The 26,997-nt window shown below is 36.2% G+C and overlaps 1 protein-coding gene across 2 annotated transcripts in view; it reads right to left on the minus strand.

Moving 5' to 3' along the window:
* Positions 1-503: 503 nt before the first annotated feature.
* The window catches only part of MAN2A1 (mannosidase alpha class 2A member 1), a 118,478-nt gene continuing 91,984 nt past the window's right edge, over positions 504-26,997 (minus strand). Inside the window, exons 19-22 of one of the 2 annotated variants that reach the window (XR_015280196.1) lie at positions 25,997-26,130; positions 8,525-8,719; positions 3,904-4,027; positions 504-3,564 (exon numbers count right to left, since the gene is read on the minus strand). Coding sequence is in view for 1 of the 2 variants with exons in the window: in XM_086867307.1 (XP_086723433.1) it covers positions 3,412-3,564; positions 3,904-4,014; positions 8,525-8,719; positions 25,997-26,130 (593 nt within the window). In the remaining variant the exon portion in view is untranslated. The remainder of the gene's footprint in view (positions 3,565-3,903; positions 4,028-8,524; positions 8,720-25,996; positions 26,131-26,997) is intronic. The other variant, XM_086867307.1, reaches the window with a different exon arrangement.

Raw genomic sequence — 26,997 nt, forward strand, 5'->3', positions numbered from 1 at the left:
CAATTACAGAACATTATATCAGCATTATATAATTTTTTTTAAAATGTTCGGTCTAATTACAGTTGAACTGTTATTTTGACTTGCTATGTTCTAATGGTGTGTTTGTTAATTTTCAAGAACAGCTTCCATTTCATCTCTCCCAAATGCTTCAAAGATAAACATTAATTCAAGTAAAAAAAAAATTCTAGAATTTTAAACCTTCTAATATTTTCTATGAAGTCAATGCATGACTTCCTTTGCAAAAGAGCTGCCCATTTCCTCCCACACAGTGCAATCTCACATGTTTACATCTCTGAAATTAGCACCTATCCTCTTCTGTTTGGCAGTTGTGAAATAGCTTGCACCTTTGATCAGGAGTTCATCCCACTGGAGATGACTCTCATTCCCAACAGATACTGATATATGAACCCTTTCAAAGAAGTTATATTTGTTGTTTCTCCCATTAAAAAAAAAAAAAAATTATAATTTGTTAAAGCCAAGGCATTAATGACGCTGACCACATCTCACAATAACATTACCTTTTATTAGAGATCTTATTTTACATATCCCCATAAGATATAAAACCTTCCAAGAGAAAATATCAAAAACCTTCTGCTGAAATCAGTTTGTTCCAGACAATATGAGCAAGTAAACCAAAGAAAATTAAGGTAAAGGAATGTAAAAAAACCCCAAACCATAAAATCAGAACAGATACAACTCTCATATGGAAAGCAATTACAAGGTTTTAAGCCATTTCTTACACAGCATTGCATTTAAAATCATACTGGCAAGGTAAAGATGCTTTTTCCTCTTAACCAATAGCTACAAACCCAGCAGCTATAAAGAGAGAAAAATCCAAAATAATAACATTCAATTAGATGGCCAATTCACAAAAAGACAGCCTAAGACTTAATTAAGACTTGTTCAACAAAAAAACCAAAACCAAAAAAACAAACAAACAAACAAAAAAACCCACAGAAATCCAACAAAAACCCAAGCCAATGAAAACACAACCTCATCAACAGCAGCATTCTGAATCAATTCTGGGAAAATTATTTTTGAGACTTTGACTAGAGTTTTGATTTAGTTAAGGAATTTAGGAAATTGAAAGCTGTCATTACACAAAAAAAAAAAAAAACAAAAAAAAACCCCAAAAAATAAAAATAAAAAAGCAAAATAAAGGACAAGGATTACATCTGCTGGTTAAGGAAGATTCAGGCATCATGATTGTACAGCTGATGATAAAAGTAAAGAACCAATGCTATATGAAGAACCTTTCAAAGCAATTCCAAGAGGCAAAATACTTTAAAATTTTATTGCATCAAAATTTTCCTTTTCTGCCTAGCAAAACTGAAATAGTATTTTGAATGTTTTCTCGCACAGAACACACAAGAGACTCTTAAACATTTTCATCCTGAAGAAGCAAGAAAATAAATGTTATGAGAAATTTCTGCTGGCAAGTCTACTAAGCTTTGAGTTCCAACAAAACCCAGCATTTTCAAATACTCTTTCTAAGAAAAGTTACAGTACATGTTTATTGCATGAAAACATCCACTTATGGGATCTATCTGATTCTTCCATTTGTGGTTAGTGGTTCCTATATTCTTGATGTAACTTGCACCAGATCCTACTAAAGTATTCCCATTATTACAAAACACACAGTAGATTGAATTAAGAAAATCTACACAATCTCAACAGAGATCCAACCTCTGACAATACATAAAATCGAAGTCGAATCGAAGAAACTTTCATTTTCTTTTCAGATAGCCTGTAGCTACATGAAATAATTTGATAGACTTTGATATTTGATATAATTGTTGAACAACAGTGATGAAATTAAATACAGGAGGCAATATTAAGAGTTAGCACATCTTTTTACCAGTTATGATGACTTCTCATGCATTACTATTAAGGATAAGCAACAAGGTATGGAAAAGTAAAGCATAAGCAAGAGATAGAAGAACAAGCTATGAAAATAAATGAAGGCTATAAAATGGGATCATACTCAAGTGAATGTTTATATATATTAACTGTAAACAGCAGCTCTACTTAGGGAAATACTTTTCACACTTGGATGGCTTAGATACTAAATATGAATTATTATGGGAAAAAGCAAAGTCTCCATTCTTCAGTAACATGAACACTGGCAATATAAGTGAGGTTGCAAGTTTGTAAAATGTTGTTTAAAATATAGGCACATGATTTGGAATTAACAGGTCACCACAGTCTGTGACATGCAAGCACATTTTTTGATGGGTTTGCAAACTATATCTTGCTTACTATCAACTCTCTGCATCAAGCTGCAATTTTCTTGAAAGCAGTTGAATTTAGCTTCTACAGGAATTCTTTTTTTGTCGGTGTTTCATGTCATGACATCATATTAATACATTCAATTAGTCAAAATGTTCAGAATAAGATAGCACAAACTTGGTGCAGGAGTACATAGATCAGTGTGGCCAACATTGTCCAATAGGAGATACACAGCTTAAATATTATATAAACTACTTTTCCCCAAAAACATTAACATAGACACCAAAGTTGTAACAAGACATATCAAAAAATAAGGCACATTTATTTTGATATGGTAATCTTGAAATAGAAAACTCATTTCAGTGAACACTGGTATCTAAATGAGTTTTATAAAAAATCTTGTATTCATGACAATTATGGACATTTCTCATCATGGTAACAGAATAATTGCACATATCCCAGTGTGTCAAGTAACAAAATGGGAGTTTTATTAAACATTTCCATTGCAAAATTACTTTGTAGATTCATGTTTTTCTATTTACATAACTCAGGTGAATGGTAGAAGTATTAAAATCTACCATCACTTATCACAAGTACTGCAGGCTTTCATTTTACCACAATTAATAATCCCCTTTGTATTGAATAAATTGAAATTAATTGTGGAATAAATTGAGATTATTATCATTTATATAAATGATTGTAAATATTTGGACATTAGCTAGTACACAGGAGCATTTTATTCCATTTTATTTCCAAGCTGCATCAGGACTTTCTACACTGAGTTATTTGTACATAAACTAATCAAGAATCAGGAAAAGAAGGCTGTTTAAAATCCAATCCCCTATTTATGAAAATTAAAATACCAGAAACATCATTAATTAGCATTTAACCTGAGATTTAATCTGTTGAGAGGTTAACATCCATAGAAATTTCTTCACTTGTTGTATTAACTGATCATGATGTTGCTATTTTATGGGGAAAAAAAACTGACCAGAAAAAAAAAAAAAAGTTGCTTGCAACATGGCTTTTCATTGTGTCGGTAAAAAAAAAAAAATTATAGAATGCATCTTCTTCTCACAGTATCCAGAAGCTGGAATAACATTAATGTGCCTCTTATTGCACAGGAAACTCAGAGGAGATACATTTGCAGACTCTTCTCTATCTCAGTATTAAAGCAGAATTTCATCTCAGCCGAATCCGGAACGTATTTATCTCCATAGAACTCATATTTATTTCACTTATATTTCTGGCATCTGGAGGTGAATGCATCAAAGATAATGATGTGGGTGTAAGACTTTCCACTCTGAATTTGCTAAAGAGTTTATGCACCTTTATCTGGAGGGGAGAGAAAAAAAACCAAAAACCTACATTTAGAAAAAGCAGTAAATACCTTAAAATTGCTGCTCCTTGCAGGAACCAGCAAAGAAATTCTCATGCCATTTTGAATATTTTTATATATCATAGATTAAATACTGTACCATAATTTAGACTTTTTAGACAGTATTTACCTGCTATATTTCAATGTAATTTCACTAGAATATTCAAAAGTACTAGAAATACTTGATTTGAAATCTTCTTGTTTTAAACAAAATTATATTTACTCTTCCCCCCAAAGAAAATCCCAAACCTATTTCAAAATTTTATTTAAAAGTTCCTACAGATTAATAACCATACCTTTCCCTGAGTAGTGGAACAGAGAAGACCCATGCCTCTGTTTGAAAATCTACAATCAAATCCCTTTCTGTGAAGAATCAGAGCAGCTTCATCAGATGGTTTGGTATCTACCTACAAACAAACACTACAGAAGATTACTCACAAAGTATCACTCAGGAAGACATTTCATAACAGGAAAAATATTATCATATAGCAGATGATACATTTACGCCTTAAAAAAGGTTCAGCCTCGATTGAACTGTCATGGTTCTTTTTAAATTTTATGAAGCTAAACAAAGAAAGAACTAAATGGTAAAGAGTTGAAACATGCAACGTACTACAGAAAATAAACATAAGTCATTGAATTTAAAGGTCAACAGATACACATGTACAGAGTCAGGACGGAAGTGTAGCTGTCATACCTGTATTAAATGGCTTCCCACAAAAATTATGTGGCAAAACAGAAAACAAACTACAAATCATATGCTAACTACTATATGCAGTTTTACTTATTCAATGGGATTATGCTGAACAAACTTTCATGTAGCAGAACTGATCTCAGCTTAAGGAATACAGAAAAATGTACACTGAAATACATATATGAAATAAATGTTATATTTATTTCTAAGAAATTCAGTGCTTTTGAGCCTCAACAGATATTAAAGAGTAAGCTGTTCCTCACTGGATTTGTGCTCCACACCCTCTTCAGATCCAGTGGCCTCCCCTGGACATGCTCCAGCCCCTCAATGTCTTTCTTCTGGCTGCACCCCTACAATCACTGTAGCCACTTTTTTTATTGTTGTTTTACATTCTTCAGCTCTTAATCTTATTATATATATCTAATAAGAGCATAAAAAAGGTGGTTCTATCCAAAGCCATGCTAGTTCTTCAGGCTATTTTTCTCTTATTTGTTTCTGGTTTACTTGTTCTTACACTGGTGCTTTTTCACAAAAGCATCTGCCATGAGTTAGGTTCATTTTGGTGCTGCAGGATGTATCTATTGCTTGGAGAAAGCAATGCCAGCAAGCACTAGGCACTTTGTGATGCATTAGCTCCTGAAGGTGTACCAAACAAGAAGTCTTCATCTAACAGACTTTGCATGCTAATTTCTTTCCATAAAGGAGATGTAGATCAGCTTGCACCAGCTTTTTGAAACCCAGCATGACAAAGAATCAGAGTACAACAAATTCATAGTATAAAGTACTCATTCATACAATAAAAATATAAACTTTGTGGGTTTAAGTTGCTAATTTAAAATAGTAAAAAATTTACTCAGTAGTATTTGGAGTTGAAATGAGATACTTTTTAGCAAAAAAACTGTTAGAAACTTTGCATAGTTTACAAATCATGTATAAAACTCAGTTTGAAAAGATTCTGTGAACAATAGATTATAACCACCAAAAATCAACTCTTTAATTTATGAATAGTGCCTACATTCAGCATATGAAAAAAGTTTCCAGTATATATAAACACTGATGGCAAAAGAAGTTCACTGGAACAGTGGTACCACTTTCACATGAAGTAAGGTAATAGCTGTGATATTTTCCCCCTCCTACTATGAAACACCTGACTTGGTTTTCGTTGTCACTGATGTGACAGTGTTGCACTCAAAAGTAGATATTTTTATGCACACAAAATAATACTGTCTGCCTAAACATCAGATTAGTGAAACATTAAAATTCATACTGAAAAAGCCTGACTTCCTGTGGGGTAAGTTAATGATAGAAATGACAAGCCAGTAATGGATATCAACAGTTCCTCTAATTCACTTAAATTATCTTTTAGTAATCTGCATAAAAAATGCATGCATGCATTTCAAATAATGGCATGAATATTTCATCTCCCAATTTTTTAGAATTAAATATTATCTTAATTAAGATTCAAAAGTTTTAAAACAAAAAGGTAACAAACAATTAATGTCATTCTGAGTAAAAGTGCTTTGGTCAGTATAAATATCTATGATTTAGTACTCCACCTTCTACCATGCACACAGCAACCCTGTGCAAAAAATAAATCTGTTCTAACTCATTATCAAAGCAGCTGAAAGACAGATTAAGTTGTCACAGCCTCCACATCCACTTTAACTTACCTGTTCTTGTATCATCTCTAGGTAAATTAGATTAAGTACATTTAAGGTTAATGAATGTCTGAGCAAGGATGAACTTACCTACACCTTCTAAACATGACCAAGCTAACTTCATGAAAACCTGTAACAAACTCCTCAATTTTCAACAAATAGCAACATTCTTAACCTTGTAAAACTTTACTGCATTGTTTTTCCAAGAAAAAAATCCCCAAACACAGTGCTATTAAATCTCTAACTAGCTTTCTTAGAAGAGCTGACAAAGTTTGATTTTATTTTGATCTCTGAGAATTAAAATGTGGCCTTATAAGAAAACAAAAATTGTTAGACTTTCTCATAACCAGTATCCCAGGGCAATCCTGCTAAAATTTTGATGAGCAAGAAAAAAATGTTTAAACTCTTTTAAATTTTTAATTTTTTAAACTTTTTTTAAAATTTAACTACTGCAAGTTAATAGACGCACACTGCAAGGTTTTTGCAATATGGCAAATTTATGTAATTTCTGTTAGTATAAAGGGACAAATCTGCTTTGTTCTAGATCTTGAGTCCGAGTTTATTTACATCAGGTAAAATGTGTTTCTGATTTCTCAAAACCTGGAGTTCTATTAAGAAAAAAGATCTTTAAATGTTGTAATCCAAATGAATTGGACACTTCTATGACAAAATGAGATATCTTACAACAATAACAATATTCTTTCTGATTTCTACTTTAAATATTAACTTTAATTTTTCTTTTTTTAATTTGGTACCCTCTTATCTGAAATTGTAATGGATTATAGAAAATCAGCTTCAACAGTTTAAGCAATGGTGAGGCATGTATCACTGGAAGAAACATTCATTGTGTCAATTAGCCAGCATTATGTCACTTGTCATTCAAATTCTTGAAAGCTAGAGAAAGGCTGCAGAAAATGAGAAGAGATTTACAGAATTATTTACAAGGCATAGCACCAGTTTTGCTGTGGGGAAGAACATTCTGCATCTATAATGACAGTTTTCCTATCCTCTGACTGCTGTAAGCTTTCACTTTGAAGTGGACATATTAATGCTACAAACTCAAGAGCTGTCAGTCAGCAATCAATGAAACACACAGCTGTGGACAGGGAAGAGATCACAGCCTCAAACAGTCCTATATCAGTTGGAACAGTGGGGCCAGAACAGCCCAGATAAAATCAGACAATTCACTTACAAGTAGTAACATTGAATTAAAAAAGCAGACACTGAGCAAGCCTGTCTTTTCACAGCTTTCATCCCCAGATCATACAAACAAGAGGATGAATTAACACCTCAAGAAGAGACAGGGAATATGTTCATGAGGAGTCTGGCCCTGAATTTGGTGTGTTGAAGTAAACCTGTGACGCTGAGCTGGTTGATGTAAATGAAAATATACACAGTGAAGTATGAAATATTCACTTCACATGAAGATTTAATTTAGTATCAGGCTTCTTCCTAACTTCTCAAAGGCACAACACCTACAAAATCAAGAGATTTTCCACTTTGAAATTCAAAATAAGAACCAGTCACAGCTGAAGGAGCTAACACAAGATTGAACTACTTACAGAGAAAGCATGAGAAAGCAAATATTGTTTAAGTTTTAAAATACAGATTTAGACAGAATGAAGAACAGATTAAACAGAATATAATCTGATGTTAATACAGACAAGATCAGCCATCATGGAGACTCTAGAGGAAAAGGGATAAATCATTTGTATCTAAGTATGGCAGAATTAAACAGGGATTTCACTGTGGTAGCAGCATTGGTGAATAGCACTGCAGTACAACATAAAGTTAACATAATCACATTTTAAAAGGAGCTGAAAAACTGAAAATAGTTTATAGAACAGTTGGCAGGAAAAGAATGTAAAATTAGTGCCAGTCCTTCAGTTAATCAAAGGGAAAATTAAACTCTGGTGGTTACATACCTTTGTTTCCTCTGAATGAAAGTGTTTTTCAACACTCAGTACAGAAGTGCCTTTTTTTTTGTTTAACTTTTTGTTGGCATTTTGTTTGTTGGTTTGGTTTTTTGGTGGTGGTTAGATGTCTGGGTTTTGTTTGTTTTGATATAGTTTTGGTTTGCCTACCAGAGAATGTTTTCACAGGAACCAATCATGAGATCCTGTTAGAATAACTAAATTAGGTCTTGTAATTAAGCTTAAAACCATTTTACCAATAAAATTTGGGTTAAAACTATATTCTTTCTTAAAATCATACCCAGAAGAAACTCTAATGGCCTTAAATTGAATACTCCTACAGAAAAGGCATATGAATGAAAAGGTATATGAATGGTTCTCTCTTAAATTTTGGGAATTTATTGAAATATACCCCATCCAGAGATAGAATCCTGCACTATGAATTTTAATACATTGTGAAGAAAACAATCCCTTCATTTCATGTCACTCAGACACAAGTCTCCAGCTCTTGTGGAATTACCAAAAGCTTGTAATCACATTGCAGTTTATCATATAAAGCTGCCCACAAGGTACTTTACAAGAATAAATTATTTGACTACATTAATAAGCTTTATCACATGTTTGCTCACAAAAACCGGTGGTTTGACCTTACCTTTGCTTGGATTGTTCTCATATTGACAATATGCATGTCACAAGGCATGGATGACATCAGTGGAGAAAAAGTATTTATCAGCTCTGGGACACCTGAATCTGCATTTGTTGTCATTGGAATTACAGGATGATTTAAGAAAAGAGAAGTCATATGGCTAAGAAGTGATGGAAAACTGACTGATGCCTTCTCTTCATTCTGCAAAATACAAAAGAATGATTCAAGATAACATATTACCACATCTAAATTTTGAAACCCACTCAATTTATACATTATTCCAATAATTACATAGAAAATTTTAATTTCTAGGCTGCCCATTCAACTTTTGGAAACTTTTGATAATGCACTGATTTTTTTTCTGTTAATAAGAATACTTCCTTTTTTTTATAAACAATAATCTTTCAAAATTAGGATGACACCAAATTTTACAGCATTCCTTGTGTTTCTGTGTTAACCCCTGATGTTTCTCCAGTACAGTTCAGAGAAAAAAATTAGTAACTACTTAAGTGAGTTGCTCCTATTTATTCAGTATCTCTTTCTACGTGAAGAGGCAGACAGCCTTTTGCAGGTCTCCTTTTCCACATCATCTTCTGACCTGTATTTCTTGCTTTCTCCAACTTGTATCCCAAATCCCTCTTTCTATTTTAAATCTATTTATCTCATATGATTCACTGGAAGAAATAGCAGCTAGCACCTTTGTCTTGGTCTGTATTACAAAAGATTTCTTCCAAAAATTTTATTTCAATGTCACGCCAGCAGGAACCAAAGGTATATTGTCCGAAGATTTTACAAATTTTGTACTTTCCAAAGTTTCATATTTGCAGTGTTTTCATTTGGCTGCAGAGGCTGCCTTACAAACCTGAGATGACCAAATCTTACATATTCACAACAACCAGTTAAAGTTCCAGAGAAGCCAAGATAAGAAAACAAAAGAACTTTAAAAGGCAATTTCTATTTTAGAATGTCAGCGATGATAAGAGTAGAAATGGAAGTGAAAACTTCTTTTGCTCTTATTTTTCCATTGCATACTTAATCAGATCAATCCCTGCTTGTTGGTGATATTTAGTGAAAACTTTGCAGTAAGTTTATTGAAAATATAGTATCTTAAGCATAGATACATTAAATGTGCACTTTATGATAGGCTGGAAACATTGAATTAAAAAACAAAAGAGAGACACTTAAAGCAAAGGGGAAGATTATTTTTCAGCTTATAACAGACAACCATAACAGTAATTTCTGTCTTGGGGTGTGTATGCGTGTATGCATATTTATTTGTATCTCTGCAGTAGCACAAAATAGAGCTGACAGTGAAGAAATTCAAAATATTCCAGGCCTGAATCAATGCAAGATGGTAATTCTCTTTTATTCTTGGTGCTTTCCTTAGTGATAAGTAACACTCTGCTCTTTGGAATCAACTAGGCATTGAGGCTTAGTATTTTTAAGAATATATTATGACCGCCAAATGCTAACAGTGGATTGTTGTAGAGGATTGCTCCTCCATATGTCTCATTGCATTTATTTATACTGAATTCCATGTGCTATTTTATGGCATCTCTAATCAGTATTGAGTTTCCTAATTCCTCAGTTTAGCCTTGTTTTTTTTTTTTTTCCCCATTACCTTGAGAAGTTCAGTGTTACTGGTAGACTTCCATGCCATTATTTTCTTCTGTTCTAATTACAGTATGAGCAAGCTTGCTCTATGTACAGTTTAATCTAAAAGTCTTCCATTCAACTGTCTGAATGCATGCCCTATATACAGGGAAAATGTGCAGATCCATATTCTTTCAAAGAAGAGTTCCTTTTTCTACCCCAAAAGGAACACTCTTCACTCTGTTGCCATAGAAGTGGTAAAGTCTGTCAAAATATTTAATTGCCATTTGTTTTCTCTTCTTTCACCTTCTTTCTTTTTTCCCTGTAATTTGATTGCTTGCATCTCAGAACTTAAAATTAGGTCTTCTAAAATATCTTACAAATCACAAATGAATCAGAAAAATAATCTATTCATCCTTTTATAATATTTAGAAAAAATATTTCAATAAGCACAGCCTTGAAGGACTGGTAAATGCTAGGTCCAGAACTAATTCAAATTAGTCCATTTTTTCTCCCACTGCATCTAAATGTGGTATCACAGGCAGGAACCTTGTTCTTATGCATTTTTCACTTTGGAACTAAGACTTAGGTGGAGATTTTATAATGAATCTTGTATCTGGATATAATGTATCCCACATCCGGAACGACAGTCAGTTCTGGATGATTGCACCAGCAGAAAAAGTCATTCACTAAATCTGTGTAACAGAAATGGGAATGGAGCATACAGAGGGTCACAAGCTGCCAGGAGATCAAGGGGAAAAGGGTTTTGCAAACATGGTGAAGACAATGCTTTCACAGAAGACTGAGAAGGGGCTCTTCAAATCACACTCTCCCCTAGGCACATCACAATCATGCAAGGGTTGGAGTATGTCTTTCCCCTCAAGTCTAGTGATCCAGAATTTAAACAGGACTGCCTGGAAAGAGAGATGAGAAGGGTGTGCACACACAAACAATGTAATGGGAAGAATAATTACTCTGTGCACACCTTCACCATGTGGATGGCTTTCAGCAGCACCCTGCTGATGCTGCATCAGAAGAGGCAGTCCCACAGTCCTAATCTAATTAAAGTATTGCTCTTTCAAAAGTGACATTATTTCCTCTATTTCCATGACAGCATTTATCACTCAAAGTGTGAATGGAGCTCCTCTTGCAGCCTTACAAATGTTAAGTACTGGCAAGAATCTCATGAAAGCCAGATGATGATGTGCTGGCTTAATGAGCTCAAATCAAAGCAAATACTGCCTTTTTAACCATCTTACAGTACATCCATACACAGTTATCCAATTGGAAACTGTGTTGAAACACAACCTGAATATGCAGTAGACATAAATGGATGTAAATGTAAAAAAAACCAACAAAAAAACCAAAAATAATAGACTTAAGTGGATCCTCATTTAATCTTCCCTTGTCATCAAAAGTAAGGTGAATACTTCTAAATTTTCAGTTTTGAGGAGACACAAGCCGTAATCCAATTTAATATTAGATCACAATATATAATAATAAAATATATAATATATATTTTATATAACATATATTATATATATTATATAATATATATTATTTGGTGAGATATATATACTATCTCACCAAAATAATAAATATAATATTAGATCATTTATATAAATATAAAAAGTTCCTTTATATCAGAAATGAGCTATTTCATTGATAATCATGGAAATAATGGAAAGCTTGGGTTGGAAAGGAGTTAACAGTCAACTTGTTCCAATCCTTCTGCCACAGGCAGGGATGGGTGAAGGGGACGAATCTGATTCTTATTTATGCCTCAACATACATTATACCTGAGCTGAAGGATTCCTACAGGGGCTGTACACGTGCTGGCAACCCTGTTCCCCAGGGAGGCTTCTCCTGGCAGCCGATCAGGGCAGAGGAAACTTCCAGGATTGGGCTGTGAGTGATCCCCCACCACTTGGCAGTGGGGCAGATGCACATAAGTATGGGAAAAAATGCCTGGGAAATTGGGCTGTGGGAGGGACTTTAGCACACAAAAGCAGGCAACCACAACACAAGGGAGTGGGTTTTCTTGGAGGGATCAGGAGCTCACTCAGAGGGTCAGCTTGACCCTCCTCCCCTCCTTGGGCTTTTCAACTCTGTGGTCCTGCTTCCCTGCCCACACCTGCTTTGACCTTCTTCACCATTTCCATGAAATTTGGTGTTCTGCTGCTCCCCCCTGCAGGGACCACTGCCACCGCTCTATGTCCTGTGCTGCCTGCTGCCTGGGTAAAAAGTCACTCTGCCTCCAAGACTCCAAGAGCTTAAATTCAGTAACTAAGGTCTTCAGTTAGAGGGGAGAAATACTAATTAGACTCTTCAGAAATCATTTAGTAATTGAACAGAAGACAGCAATGGAAAATTCATAGAGAATTCATAGAGAAGAAAGTAAAGCTGAAGAAGTTGATAATCAGGCACCAATTTAGCTAATGGAGAACCAATGAACTTTTCAACACAGACAAGTATATCTAAAATTTCCCATATAAAACTAAGGAAAGGAAACTAAAGCAGACAGTTTATCAAATCACATTATCTTGACTGTTTTCTCCTCCTCTAGACTCTTCTCTGCAATGACAAAGTCACCAAAAACACATTAATTGTAACAGTAAACCCCCACTGGCATCCACACTACCAATTACAACATGCTGAAATGGGCATACTGACTCAGTGTGTACAACAATCAAAAAAAAATGAAAACAGGTAGAATTCTGGGCCTGCTAAATCAAGGGATGCAGACTAAAATAGTCTGATAACAAACCACTTGGATTATTGCTGGAAAGAAAAAGTTTCTCATTCTCTTTCATGTTGTGTCAGGACAATTTTTATCAACCTTCTGTCTAACAGATTCAAAAAACCAATGGGCAGCACATGTCAAAGGAGAATATTTCTGGACTTAAAAATTTAATTTGTGGAGCAAAAACACTTTTCAGAACATCTTTATTACCAAAGCATATGGAGACAGTATTTTTAAATATCCTATTCATAAACTAGCACCTGACAGCAATCAAGAATGTGAGTCAAGGGATTCTAAAGGCAAATTCAGGAAAAAAAATTGTTTCTTTCTGTACAATTCAAAGACTGAAAGTATGCTTGATGTGATGCTGCTTCTATACAAGAAATTGATTCTGTAATACCGTGCTAGGCTGCTCACAGGTGAGAAACAAACAGCAGACAACATCACTGATGATGTGAATAGCAGGTTTACAACACGTGACAAAAAGAACTGACAGGGCAGGTTTAAGGGCAGATTAAATAAGGGCAGATGTCTACACTTTAAAATTACACACATTTTTCACCAAATGCAAACAGTTTGAGTCCTTAACTACAGTGGCTCCCCACTTGTGGAAGGCGGAGTCTCTAAGCAGGAAGAGAGTGAGAAAATTGCACAATGTTCTATACACACACTGCCCTAAGGCTCACAACTTAGAAGAGAAATTCAGGTTTTGTTTCAGACTGACACTAGTCTAGTTCATTAAATTGACATTAAGTAATAAATGGCTTAGACTTAGTAATAGGCTTTGCATGCAAGACTGCCTGGCTGTTATCTCACCAAGTGAAAATCAGATGTTCTTGCTTTAAATTAATTCAAAGTTGCACACTGTAATGCAAAAAGAATAATCAAAGTCTGACAAGTTCTGAAAATCCTCCAGATACGGATGATTCATTCCCTTTCCTCTAAGGTTGATACCTGAAGCTAGATTTTCACATGTCTGTAACAACTCCTAATGATTTTCAGAAGGAAGGAAGATAATTGATCTTACGCCCCTAATACAACAAACAGCAATTAATGACGGACATAAACTGGATTAATTCTTCTGAGCTGAGTAATTCCCTTTTGGTGTCCAAGAGTGCAAGGATAATGTGAGCATCTGACAAAGAAAACATTGACCAAGACTTCAAGCAGTTTTGAAAATAGCTGGTGTTTGCAGAAGGAATTTTGCATGGAAATCAAATAGGGTCATAGGAAGATCTTCTCTGTGCCTTGGGATTCAGAACATCTAAGACCTTAAAGCTGCACAAAAATCTTCAGCAGAAAAATCTTCAGGTAATCTCTGTAAAAAAATCCAAGCTTAGACTAAATAGATTTTTAGGAAAGCCTGGGTAAGTTGCAACAGAAATAACAGCCACAAATATAAGTACTGAACAAGCAGATATCTTGGAATCTTAAAAAGACTGTAAACAAGAATACTGATGCCAAATTATTTTCTGCTATACCAGAGCATTTGGCATTCCTGAAATGCTGGGGGGGCAAAAATAAATATAAGGATTAGAGTTATTTGTATATACATTTTTCTCTACACTTAAAAATCCATCAATTCTGTTACATTTTTGCACATCAAAGCGGTTTTTTTTGTTTGTTGTTTTTTTTTTTGCAATAGGTTTCAAATACTTTAACTGAGAGCCATGGTCTGGAGTGCTTAGGGTCTTTTGACAGCTATTGAAGAGACCAGTAAAAGTCAACTCATGAGAGCAGAGTAAATCTGATTTCATATCTTCACCTCAGGGAATGGAAAATTTTCTATCAATTCACTTGGCCATTGTTAATAAAAATGCATTGGAAATGCATGACTGCCACACTAGCTGAAGGGGGTTCCTGGAGGCTGATTATAGAAGAAATGAAAATTCTGAGGCACCATAAAATAGCCACAAGACTGGATGTTGTCTCAGTGACTCTAAAATCACCACGTATTTTCCATACCAATATTTAGTCAGCACTAAAACTGCACAGGAAAAGCCTGGGACTGTTGCAGGCAATCAAATCCAGGGAAATCTGCTTCCACTGGATGAATTTTTCCCAGTCTGCTAGAGCCAAATTTGGCAGTTTCCACCAAGAAGAGACTCCTCTCATTCCAGGCTGCTGGATAGGAGCCTGCTGTGCTCCTGCTCCTCCAAGACCATGCAGGAGAAAGGCAGCACATTATTCCCATTAGGCATGTATGGAAACACATGGCCATCCATGTGAACAGAGACAACACCTTTGCCAGAACACTTGGGTACCAGAAGTAGAACAATCCAAATCTGATTGTGCCCTCCAGCTGACCAGGTCTGGAGTTCTAGACCTCGATTCATAAAAATACTCAACAACCTCTGATACCTCAATGTGGACTATAAACCCTTCTGATATCCAGGTCTGGACCTTAGGCTTCCTAATGATTCACCAGGTCAGAGTTCACTTTCTTCCAGGAGCTGGCCTGTGGCCTGTCAGTTTGCAGTTTGCTGTTTACAGGCACACACAGAAAATGCAGGTCTTGGCAGCAACTGGAGACCAGTTGTACTGGTCCTGCTGACTCTAGTGTATCTCTCCAACAGCTGTCACACAAACCTCTTATTCTGCTTGTTCCCTAGTCTTACCTGAAGATGGCTAATGGCTCACACAGATTCAGAAAAGGTTGGGTACTTGCACAGGAATCAGATTTAATAATCCAGAATGGACTGTGGTGATCAGTCACTGGACTTCATCAGACCCTTTTATGCCCCTTTTACCCCTACTTTTTCCATTTGTTACTCCTCAATCCTTCTCCTTCCCCTCCTGTGTCAGTTCTACTGAACATCCCATAGTTATCCTCTTGTTTTACAAAAAATAGAATAAAATATTTTAAAGCCAGAATTTTCTTAGTCTAGGGAAGTTTCTGATGATTCATCTTGCTGGGTTTCACACCAGGAACAATCTAATTTTCTCCCTTTCATGGTCTCAGGAGCAGCTTGTGCTCCACTGCTCCACTTATCACTGTTCCTTTGGTGCTGCATTTAGTAAAGTTAGTGTACAATCAGGTGCCAAAACAGAAATCATGTTCTATAAAGAGAGCATTTGGAGAACACCTGCTCACTGGCCTATGGAAGAATGCAGATGGTAAAGGATGTATCTATTCACCATGATCGTAAGCACATCACCACAACTGAGGCTTTTTACTAAGCCTCAGTTGTGGTGATGTTACTGAGGCTGAAAAATACATAGCCATAAAAATAGCTGGATGAAAGTGATCAGAAAAGCAGATAGATAGCATGACATGTTTCTTTGGCAATAAATGTATTTTTTACTTCAGTTATAACCTTTCCTATCAATTTTATTTCTTCTCTTCTAATTCTTCTTAGAATTCTTAGAATTCTTCTTCTTACTAATGGCACAGGAGGCCCTCCTTAATGACTAAATAAATATCCCACGCTAGGCTTGTGGAAGGGACCTGGTACTAGATTTTATCAGATGATTGGCAAGAGCTTACCCTGTTCCCAGGTATGGCAGAAAACAGTGATCAGAAATTTTCTGGAGCTCAGTTTTGATGAGGAAGTAGTTTGAAAAACTGATGCTAAGGACAGAAAGTACACAGTGAAATCTGCTAATTACCAGGCGTTGGAACTCTGCTCTTCATACAAAGTTCTTGCTACAGGTGGAAACTTGAATGTGCAAGGAGATTATTCCCAGAGTCATTTCATATGAGAATACAAGAAGAAGCAAGAAGGATCTGCACACTTTCTCCCTACTTTAGGGGAGGATTTTGCCCTACAGTTAGATCTTGTAGCAGGAATTAAGCCTTTCTAGAAGTGGTGATACAGAAAGGTTTAAATTTCAGACATAAAAATGCACCGGCTCAGATAAGCTCACCAAAGAAAATAAAGAGGCCTACCCTTGTCCTTTGATGAACTATATGAGCTAACAGTGGACAGACCAAGGTTTTATACTATGCATAATACTGAGGTAAAATTCTTTCTACCCAGAGACAACAGATGGGTACATACAAATGAATAGATAAAACCAAACCAAGAGAGGCATAGCTGGATATCCAGAACCCAGAGGCAGACAGTCCTCTGTAGTATCTATTCAAGCCAGGAGTCAGCTACAAGTGGCTGCTGCCCTGTTACAGGATGAGAATGCTTCATAACAGGAGAATAAGAACGGAGCTTGTAGACAAATCAGTCTTTATTCAAAAGCTTTCTGCAACACATCTTTGTCACTGTATCATGAAAAAAAATTTTGAAGGAAATGAAGCTGTAAAGTGTCCTGAAATAAAAACAATGGCAGTGCTTGCCTGAAAACAGATAGTATTTGTAGATAAGAGAGATAGAGACATTATTCTTGATTAGCAAACACCAAGTTCCTGCATAAGAAATACAGAATAAATTATATTGTAGTAGAAGAAATAATGAATTAAAAGTAGTGTTTCAAGCAAAACTGGAAAGTAACATACACCTGAATATCTCTTCAAATGAAATACAGAATTAGTGTTCAGCCCTTACTACATATATGTGGTAAGGCTCTAAAGAAGATGTATTGTATTTTGTGTGAAAACGAGATGGAAATGTTTTTTCTTTTCCTTATATAGCCACCACAAACCCCCAAAACCTTAAAAATTTTGTACATATTTGATGAGTTCACTGTGGCAGTTACAATTAAAAATGATCTTAGAGTATCTGAGCTTGTCACACAGGAGTTTGGAAAAGCCTCTAAAAGGTAATAATTAAAGTAATGTCAAGTTTCTGCTTTTTTGAAACATCAAGTTAATTATGTTTGTTAAGGTGTGGTTGCATGTAGCATAGCAATGCACAGTATAATATATAGCTACAGTGAGAAACATGCACATGCATTATAAATAAGCACATCAATAAGGAGCAAATGCAACACAATAATAAGACAAAAATAGCTGTGTCACCAACCATAAATTTCTAGAGAAAGTAGGTACTTACAGAGATTTAGTAAGTAAAAAAAGTAGTTGTACATGGTGGAAGAAATGGAGTTTGATTATCTCCTACATATTTGTGATTTTATTAACTGTATTATTGTTCCTTTTAACAACGTCCCCCAAAAGTAACAGGCATTTGAGCCACTGAATCCTGGCTCTCTGCTTGAGCCCAGTCCATAAATCCAGTTACATAAATAAACTAAGTCAATGTATGAAATAGGAATCTGAAGTAGTAAATGTTTGCCTGGCATGGCATCTTTTCTCCAGCTATGTCTTTGATGAAATAATATATTACCACTTTCTATAGATCCTATTTCTTTCATCCTATACTGTCATAACATGCTGGGATTCAGAAAATAACAGGGTATTAATTATTATTTTTCCAAAACTTACAATAAATATAAAGTAGTCTGTATTTTCAAAAATATATAAATGTTTACTGTTTTGACAAGTATTAATAAACTGTATTCAGCTTCATTCTTGGCTAAATATTAATCTCTTTCATTTAAAAATGACATGGATTCAGTTCTTGGTTAAAAATCTGAAGAAAGAAAAGACAGTCTTAGAAGATGATTCAGAGATATTCAAGCCAAAATATGCTTGCAGGGAGAAAATGAACATATAAGGAGGATTAGTTACATCTAGTAGAAGAAAAAGTTGTATGCAGAAATTTTATGTAGAAATTATATCAAAAATACAGTAAAAAACATCTGAAGCCTGAGGAACACAGTTATCAATAAATGAGGTGAGTATACTGTAAAGTGAAATGAGATTGGGACAGCTCTTACTACAAACACAGCTCACTTAACAAACAATACTGTCATTGTGAATAAACATTTAGTATCCATCTTAGGGGAAAAAAACCCCAAACAAATAAACAGAAAATATAACCACCTCCCTCCCAAGTATTTTCCCTCACCACAAATACAAAACCAAAAAAAGCTTCAGCAAAACCCATCAACCTGAAGTCTTCTGCACAGACAGTATCTGAATGAGTATTTATGACTGATTATTTGAGCTAGAATTCAAGAGCCAAAACTTAGGTAGTATTAGGATTAAGAATCTATTAGAATATAGACTATTTGAGAATACTAACAATTATTAAGAATTTCACCCTATCCACCCACTAGACATGTGAGTCTTACACTTCAGGACATTCATGTGGTTTGACCCTGCCATTAAAATTTGCAGCTTAGGATGGGGTTGGGGGAGAAAAAAAGTATTTCAGAGATAGAAATGAAAACAAACTTTTGGTAGATACTGTGATAACAAAAACTCTCCACAGAAATTTCACCAGTGATGCACAATTATTTGAATGAATTTTAAAGATCTGCACGTGTTACACTTCACATATTCTCCTTATTTGGGGAAGTTTCACAAAGAGCGAAAAGCATCCTGTTCTTCAAGATTGTTCTTGAGAAAAGATAGAATTAAATGTTCTAGAACACTAGGAAAAGCTTGTAATGGCAAAGATGTCAGATGGTCAAAACTTTCTCCTCTAGTGGCTCCTGAAGTCAATAATAAAATATGGCTTGACAACAAAATCTAGGTCAGTGTATGAGTCACACTGTAGCTGATTACATATATAAACTGCATAATAACATCATAATTTTTTCTGACATGGTTATTTTTAAGCTATTATAACAACTACCTTCTGAGTAACCGGGCTAAAAAAAAGTGTGATTGCACAAATAATCAAACAGAAAGAGAACTACCACTTTAACACTGAAACAGTAACATGAATCAGAAAATATTATGAATGTTCAGATACATTTTGAAAAACAAAATTCTGGAACATTCTAACTATATGAAAGGGGAATTCCAGATACAACACCAGAAAGAAAATGTTTCCTTAAAACATCTTGCTTGGCTCCTGGGGCTTGAGTACATTGGATCAGCTGGGACAACAGCACCTCTTGGACTGTGCCTACACCCCACAGCTCTGATTCCACTTTCTATGAAGTCCTTTCAAGAGTGTACAAGAATCAACGGCCCTTAAAGTTTTCTGCAGACATTTAAAACCATTAAAAGCTCAGCATGAAGAGTTGGAGGGAAAGGAGGATGGTGGAACATAGGTTTCCAAAGCACCTCAGGAATTTTTGATTGTAGTATGTAACTGTCCCTTCTCCTTTGAAAGATTCTCAGGAACTTGCACAGAATCTTTCAAATCTACAGTAAATTTTTAACAAAGAATTTTAACAAAGAAAGGGAACTACACTGTTATTCTTCTGAGATGATACTTGTATCACAAAAAAGTTGGCACACATATGCAAAGACACGTGTAAATAAATATTCTGCTAACTAGAAAATCACAGAATTGTTTAGGTTCCCTTTATTCTAACTGAGGGAACTTCAAAATGTTTTCCAATGGAGTCTTTTGGTCTGAAGCAGCAGCTGTTCTGAAATTGAACTGGTGGCCAACTCCACTCAAGGGGGCACTGTGTTACTTTGCAGAGCAATCTCAGTGTGTGTGTACCGGTTTCCTTTCAGAAAGAAGTAACCAAGGAGCTTCCCTGGAAGTATGGAACCATACTCTAAACCATCACATCTTGATCATGGTCTGAATGGATGACTAACCTTTTATCTCTGTTCTGACACAAAAATAAATTGCACTGAGCAGGGACTGGACTGGAAGAGTTCCAGAGGTGAGTTATTAGTGAGTTATTTTATGGTTCTACAGGAAGCACCAAGACTGCACAAAATGTCACTGCAAGCACTATGGCACTAACTGATTTGATCTGCTTCTGTTGTTTCAAATTATTTTCTAATGTAAACATAGATTTCCATGTCCAATAACCAGGTCCACATTCTAATTTAATACAACACAAATTACCCTGGGTACTAAGGAATTTTTGGGTGGCAGTATAGATCCTGCTGCAGGTTTCCTCTTGCAAGGATGGATTAACCTGTGCAATGCTTGCTGACATAGTCAGACTGCTGCTGACCTCAAGTTAGCTTGGGTAGCTGCACATCACACTGATACATGCAGTTAATATGCAGTCTGCATTATACGTGATGAGGAGCTAGAAAATCGTAACGACATGTGCAACCTGAAAGAAAAACAACCACTGTCAATCATTAGATGGTGAAAATTAGCTTTAAGCTTGATATTATCATCCTCTCACAGTGGCTAATGATATCCATCATAAACCAGAATTAATTCCAATTTATCTGCATATTCATTAGGAGCTTGGTATACAACCTCTCATCTTTAGCTATGGAACGGTTTTAAAATATACTCAGTGCTGTCATCATGATTCTACTGCCTCTCAGTATGAAAATATACTTTTGATTTTGTCCTTCTCAAAAATGATAGATTAAAAAAAAAAAGAGAGAGAGAAAATACAAAGAATGGAAAGAAAATTGAGGTTATTCAAAAGACTAAGATACAAAAAGGCAAACTGAAATATGTGCAAATGAAAAAAAACCCACTTACAACAAAATGGTTTCAACTTTCCTAGAATCATAATGAACTGAAAAGATTTTTATGTCTGGAGTCTAAATATTTCCTCCTGAATCTTATTTCCTGTGAATTCAGTCAGGCCCGGAACAGGAGCCAGCTGACTATTGCCTCTGAGGAACCACCTATCTATCTGAAGCCATGGGAATCTTTCATTTGAATTAAAAGTCAAGATACCACTCTGGTGTTATGTTAAATAAGTTACAGGTCAGTTACAGAGTGGGTAATGTTGCTCCCTATATGGTTAGGCTACTAGAATGTTCATCCCCTAAGGTCCTATCATTGTGTCTTCCTTTGTTCTCATCTTTGGTTGGTCACCCCCACAGAGCTCCCCTGGTTATTGTTCAGCTTTTGGGCACTGTCCCTAATTTCTTTTATTCCTTATTAAAGTGTTATTTTCCTGGTGCCAACCATCACTCCTGCTCCTGTTTATTTTCTCTATACTCCCTGCCCTAAAATCAGGGGACCTAAAGGTTTGTTGAAGCCACCTTCACTGCAACAAGTGGCACCTGGAACAGGGCCCCTGACAGTCAGGGTTTTCTGTGTTGGTTTGGTCAGCTGGGGCTGCTGACCAGCAGGCAAAGTGCTCCCTGCTTTTATGTGTTGCCACATTGGGGCCTGACAGTTCTCAGCCAGGTGCAGCGAGGACAACAACTGTTTCATTCACCTGTGGAGGATTGCAGGTGGGTTTTGGGGAAGCATGGAACATTAACAGGCCATTTCACCATTGTGCCTTGGAAGAAAAAAAAAAAAAATGGGCTCAAGTCTTTAATAACTTGGCATATTCCAGTGGCTTTTCCCCCTAAGGCAGTGAGAAAGAGATGGGCCACTGTATGTCTTGAGTGGAAAGGAGTATATATGGACATTTTAAATTAATTTTAATGGATCAAGACAAGAAATTTTCAAAGAAAGAATTGAAATCATTGTTGAGGTAGATTTCTAAAAATTTTCCTAATGCCTCTGCTGATTATATTTGCACCACCAAACTTTGGGACTCAGTGGGGGTTAAATGACATGATTTGTCGATAAAGAGAGACTCCATTGTGCCCCATTTTCCACACCATCCTTGAAACCCTTCATCAGCAAGCAAAGCGTCAATCACCTGGTCTGTCAGTTACCCCTAACCTGATACCTTCCCTGGAACCATCACGTGGCAAGCCTTTCATGATGATCCAACATGGCACTGGATCATCTTGGGGCATCATCCCCCAGAAACCCAGGATGGAAAGAGTCAAAATGTGACTGTGGAGCCCGACCGCCATCTCAGCTCCTCCACCTCCTCCCCCTGCAAATGCCTTTTTTGCCCAAGACCACTGCTCTAACTCCACACCCACAATCTCAGACTATGCCTCTAACATCAGTCAATCCACCTTGCCCTCAGGCCACGCCCCTAACACCGAGCTGGAATCCAGAACTCCACCCTAAATTAAGGCCCTTCCATTTTAACATCCAGCAACATGACGGCACCCATTGCCTCGTGCTCTGGTAATGTGGCAGCTCCCAGGGACAGGACCAAAAAACACTCTCACTCTAATAATAATCTGAATGTTATTGCTCCAAGTTGTCCTTACTCAGAAGGTTTCTGTGCTTCATGTTATAATTAGCAATGCTAAAACATTTTATTTTTGAATGCGCGTTGAATTTCAGTATAATACTGTGCAGTATTTAAGGATCTTGATTTAATGTAATAATTTTTCCTGTGCAAAATCCACAGCAATTTTCTGGGTTGTTTTTACCTTCAAAAGAAAAAGAAATATTAAGGTCTTATTTCCCTATTCCACAAACCTTACAGTTTCAGTTATGGGATTTCCAAATCTAAAATTAAGTTTTCTTCTCAGTCATTTAAAAATTGTGCAAACACATTATTCAAGGATGGCAGCTGTTGGCTATTTCCAGTTTATCTGGCAAATTAACGAATCTATGGCAAACTAGCCAAGGGTACAAATAAAGCTCTAAAAGCTTAGAAGGTTATTGAAACAACACTAACAAAAAACCTATTAAATATGTAGAGTAAAACCCAAGGCATAGACTTCTAATACCATGTGAATGTGCCAGTTTGCTGCCCAGTGTGGGGAGTGGCATTCATGGTTATTGCCACTCCCTTTCAGACAGAAGGCAACTTCACTGAAACATGGAAAGGTCCTGAAAAGAAAGCAAATATAGAGCTACTAATTTGGTTTAGCAGAGAAAGTGTTCATGCAGTTAGATAACAGCTTGTAAGTTTACAAGTCTAGGGGAATCTATATGTTTGCACTCACCATGCTTGAGACAATAAGCACAATGTTTCCTGTGCATGTCTGGCACTGTGTTTTAACATCAAATACTTTGATCTTTTCTAAAAGAAGGTTCAATGCTCTATTTACAATCCAAAGAAAATATATCTAAACTTACTAAAACAAGTTTGTTACTATTGTTAGTTATTGTTACAATGTTAGTGCTGTTAGTTACCATGTTTGTTAAGTTCAATGTTAAAAGTTTTTAAGAATTCCTTATGTTCATTGTTTTTGGTCCAGAAGAGAGAAGATGAGGAGCTGGGTTTGCTTGGGACCACCCCACTGGCCTATGAGGGTAGTTTTAATCTCAGACCTTGGGAAATGGAGATTTAGATCATGTTAATGTTTATTCCGTTCAGTTTTATGTTGATGATGTTCTATTTTTAAGAACATTGAAAAGAGGGAGTAGAAGCCCTATCCACCAAGGAGAGACTAAGTAAAGTTCTATATGCTTTTTAATTTTTAAAATAATTCATTTATGGAGCCAAATCCCTTTGTCATCACACATTTTTCTAACACTTCATGGGCTCAATTAAAAGAAAGGCCACTCACAATGATTAAAGACCCTGAAAACAACCAGGTTCTGGGGCCATTCCCATTAATTACCTGGGATTAATAACTGAGGATGCCATCCAAAGTATGCAAGGTGATGAGGCAAATGGAATCAACCCTGTCAATACCTGGGACTACTGGACCCAGAAGGTCCCACATGCAACACTTGAACCTCAGGAGCTAGAAATTCTCAGGTTGGTAAAAATGGATTTTTGCACAAAATTTTACTACAGCATAAGATGGGATGACAGTAAAACACCTAAAATTATAAGGGATACAGCAATTATGATAAGGAACAGGGCAATTACCAGGCCAGATGTGTCCCCATATCATCCTGCCTACAACAATCAGAGCCAGTGGTGTCATTACACCTCCTCCATCATTTCATCCAGTAGTCACCCTTTACAACTATCCACACAGTGTATTTCTTATCTGTGGAGACAGAGCATGGCCCAGTATCCCCTTGCACACCAAAGCCAAACCTTGTAGCTTGGGGAATCTTACTTTGAGGGCACCCAACACCAAAATAATGCATAGCGAGAAGAACAGGGCAAAAAGATCTACCTTTTGTTACCTTGGGAGGCTGCAGCCAAGGCATTAGGACAATTAGTTCATCTTGGGTGCCTCCTAAGTAAGCAAACCAACACTACCTCCATCAGCTGAGTGGCCTGCTCTCAGATGCAGAGACCATCAGACATGACACCTTGCAGAACAGGACAGTGATGGACTTTTTACTCCTAGCACAGGGCATGGCTGTAAGAACTTTGAGGGGTTGTGTTGTATTAACCTCTCCAGACACAGCAAGTCCATCCATAAGAGCATTCAGGTACTGAGAGAAAAATTCAAAAAGTTTCAAATAGAAGACCAGGACTGGATTAATGCAGTCTTTAAAAGCTAGGGATTAAAGGGTTGGATGTTATCCATGTTTAAAACAGGGTTGTTAGCTCTCATAGTTGTTGTCACATTGTTGGTGGTTCCGTGTCTGTTCGGATGCTTTTACAGGGTTTTGCAGTGTTCTCTCAGTTTGGTTTTTGTTAAAAAGAAGGGGGGAGATGTGGAATTCAGCCAGGCAAAGGACAGGAGCCAGCTGACTATTGCCTCTGAAGAACCACCTATCTATCTGAAGCCATGGAAATCTTTCATTTGAGTTAAAAGTCAAGATACCACTCTGGTGTTATGTTAAATAAGTTACAGGTCAGTTACAGAGTGGGTAATGTTGCTCCCCATATGGTTAAGCTACTAGAATGTTCATCCCCTAAGGTCCTATCATTGTGTCTTCCTTTGTTCTCATCTTTGGTTGGTCACCCCCACAGAGCTCCCCTGGTTATTGTTCAGCTTTTGTGCATCATCCCTAATTTCTTTTATTCCTTATTAAAGTGTTATTTTCCTGGTGCCAACCATCACTCCCGCTCCTATTTATTTTTTTGTCACCCTCTGCCCTGAAATCAGGGGACCTAAAGGTTTTTTACAGCCACCCCTCACTGTGACAGTTTCCTAAGAAAATTATAAGAGGTTTTCTCTTTCTTCTCATTCAACAGAAATAATTTGTCAGCTTTTGTTTAGACTCAGTTAACATTGTTAAGAAGCAGAACTTGCACTGATTAGCAGCTTTTTAAAGCTTGTTCAGTAAAAAAGTAATTAAAAACGAAAAAAGAGACTTGCACAATGGTACCCCACTTGTATGTTGAAATGTGAGTGAGGAAGTAGGTGCTGCAGGATTTATGTGAGGAACAGTGAGAGATGAAGTCTTTACAATCAGAATATGCAAGCAAGATGACAAAACTCCCTTGGAAGCTACATTTCCTTAGTTCTACAGCTCATAGAATAATTTCTTTTCTGAGTTCCTTGCTGCTGCAACAGAAATTAATATTTACATCTTAATTGGCAGAAAAAAAATCCAGTCAGTGAATCCTACCACATCTGTTCCATGTCTTCTTTCCAGCAGCAGTCGGAAGATATTCGCTGTAATCTTGTTATCTTGAACACCTTGTCCAAGGCCACGGTTGTCATCCTGCATAAGCCGACGATCCATGATCACTTCCAGCTGACCTGAAAGAGCAACATGAGGATTATACTCATGATATACAGTATCAAGAATATGTAAGGGTTCTATTAAACATAAATAACCTGCCCTAAAATTTAACTTATTTTAAAAAATCATAATATTTCTCATGAGTTTGGAAGAGTTAGTGATCAATATTGCTAGGATGGATGATGAAAGCAGTTTATACCACTAGACTGCGGCTGTTTATAACCTTCAAAAAAATTTTCACAAGCCTTTCTGCAGAATGTCCAGCTTTTTTTACTTCCAGAATTTATTTAACAGTTTAATATGAAAAATTACTACTATTAACTACTATTTACAACAAGGATATGTGGCAACCAAACATCCAAGATAAGAATCACCCCCAGGTAGCTGCAGTTGTATGGAGAGAACTTCTGTAGAATTATCTTCAGCTTGTACTCCATTCTTTTGTTTCACATTTGAAGCCAGAAGGAAAAATAGCTATCAGTGGGAGTGTATAAATACTCACTTCTTGTATGGATAACTTCACACGTGGGAGTAGGAAAGAACTTTGCACTGGATAAGCGCTGAGCATGAAATTCTGAGTTTGTACTGAACTGCAGCATGGCCACTCAAAATAGTGCTTTAAGCATGATGTTAAATTATACATAGCCTGGACAATGAAGTTCACTTTTTTCTCAAGTGTCTATCTCCAGAAGGAAACCAGACTGGGGCACATAATTAAGGCTGTTTTTGCACACTGAATCTTCAAATAAGTGTACTTGTTTCCTAAATAAAACTGGAAGACTGAAGTGCTTGTATCCTGAGTAAGAAGAACTCAATTTAAGCTTCCAGAAAAGGCTGCTTAATAAGGCAGTCTTTTTTATATTTCAGTGTTCTACAAACACTTA

The sequence above is a fragment of the Cyanistes caeruleus genome, chromosome Z, assembly GCF_971803275.1.
Source record: "Cyanistes caeruleus chromosome Z, bCyaCae1.hap1.1, whole genome shotgun sequence".
NCBI classification, from domain to species: Eukaryota; Metazoa; Chordata; class Aves; order Passeriformes; family Paridae; genus Cyanistes; species Cyanistes caeruleus.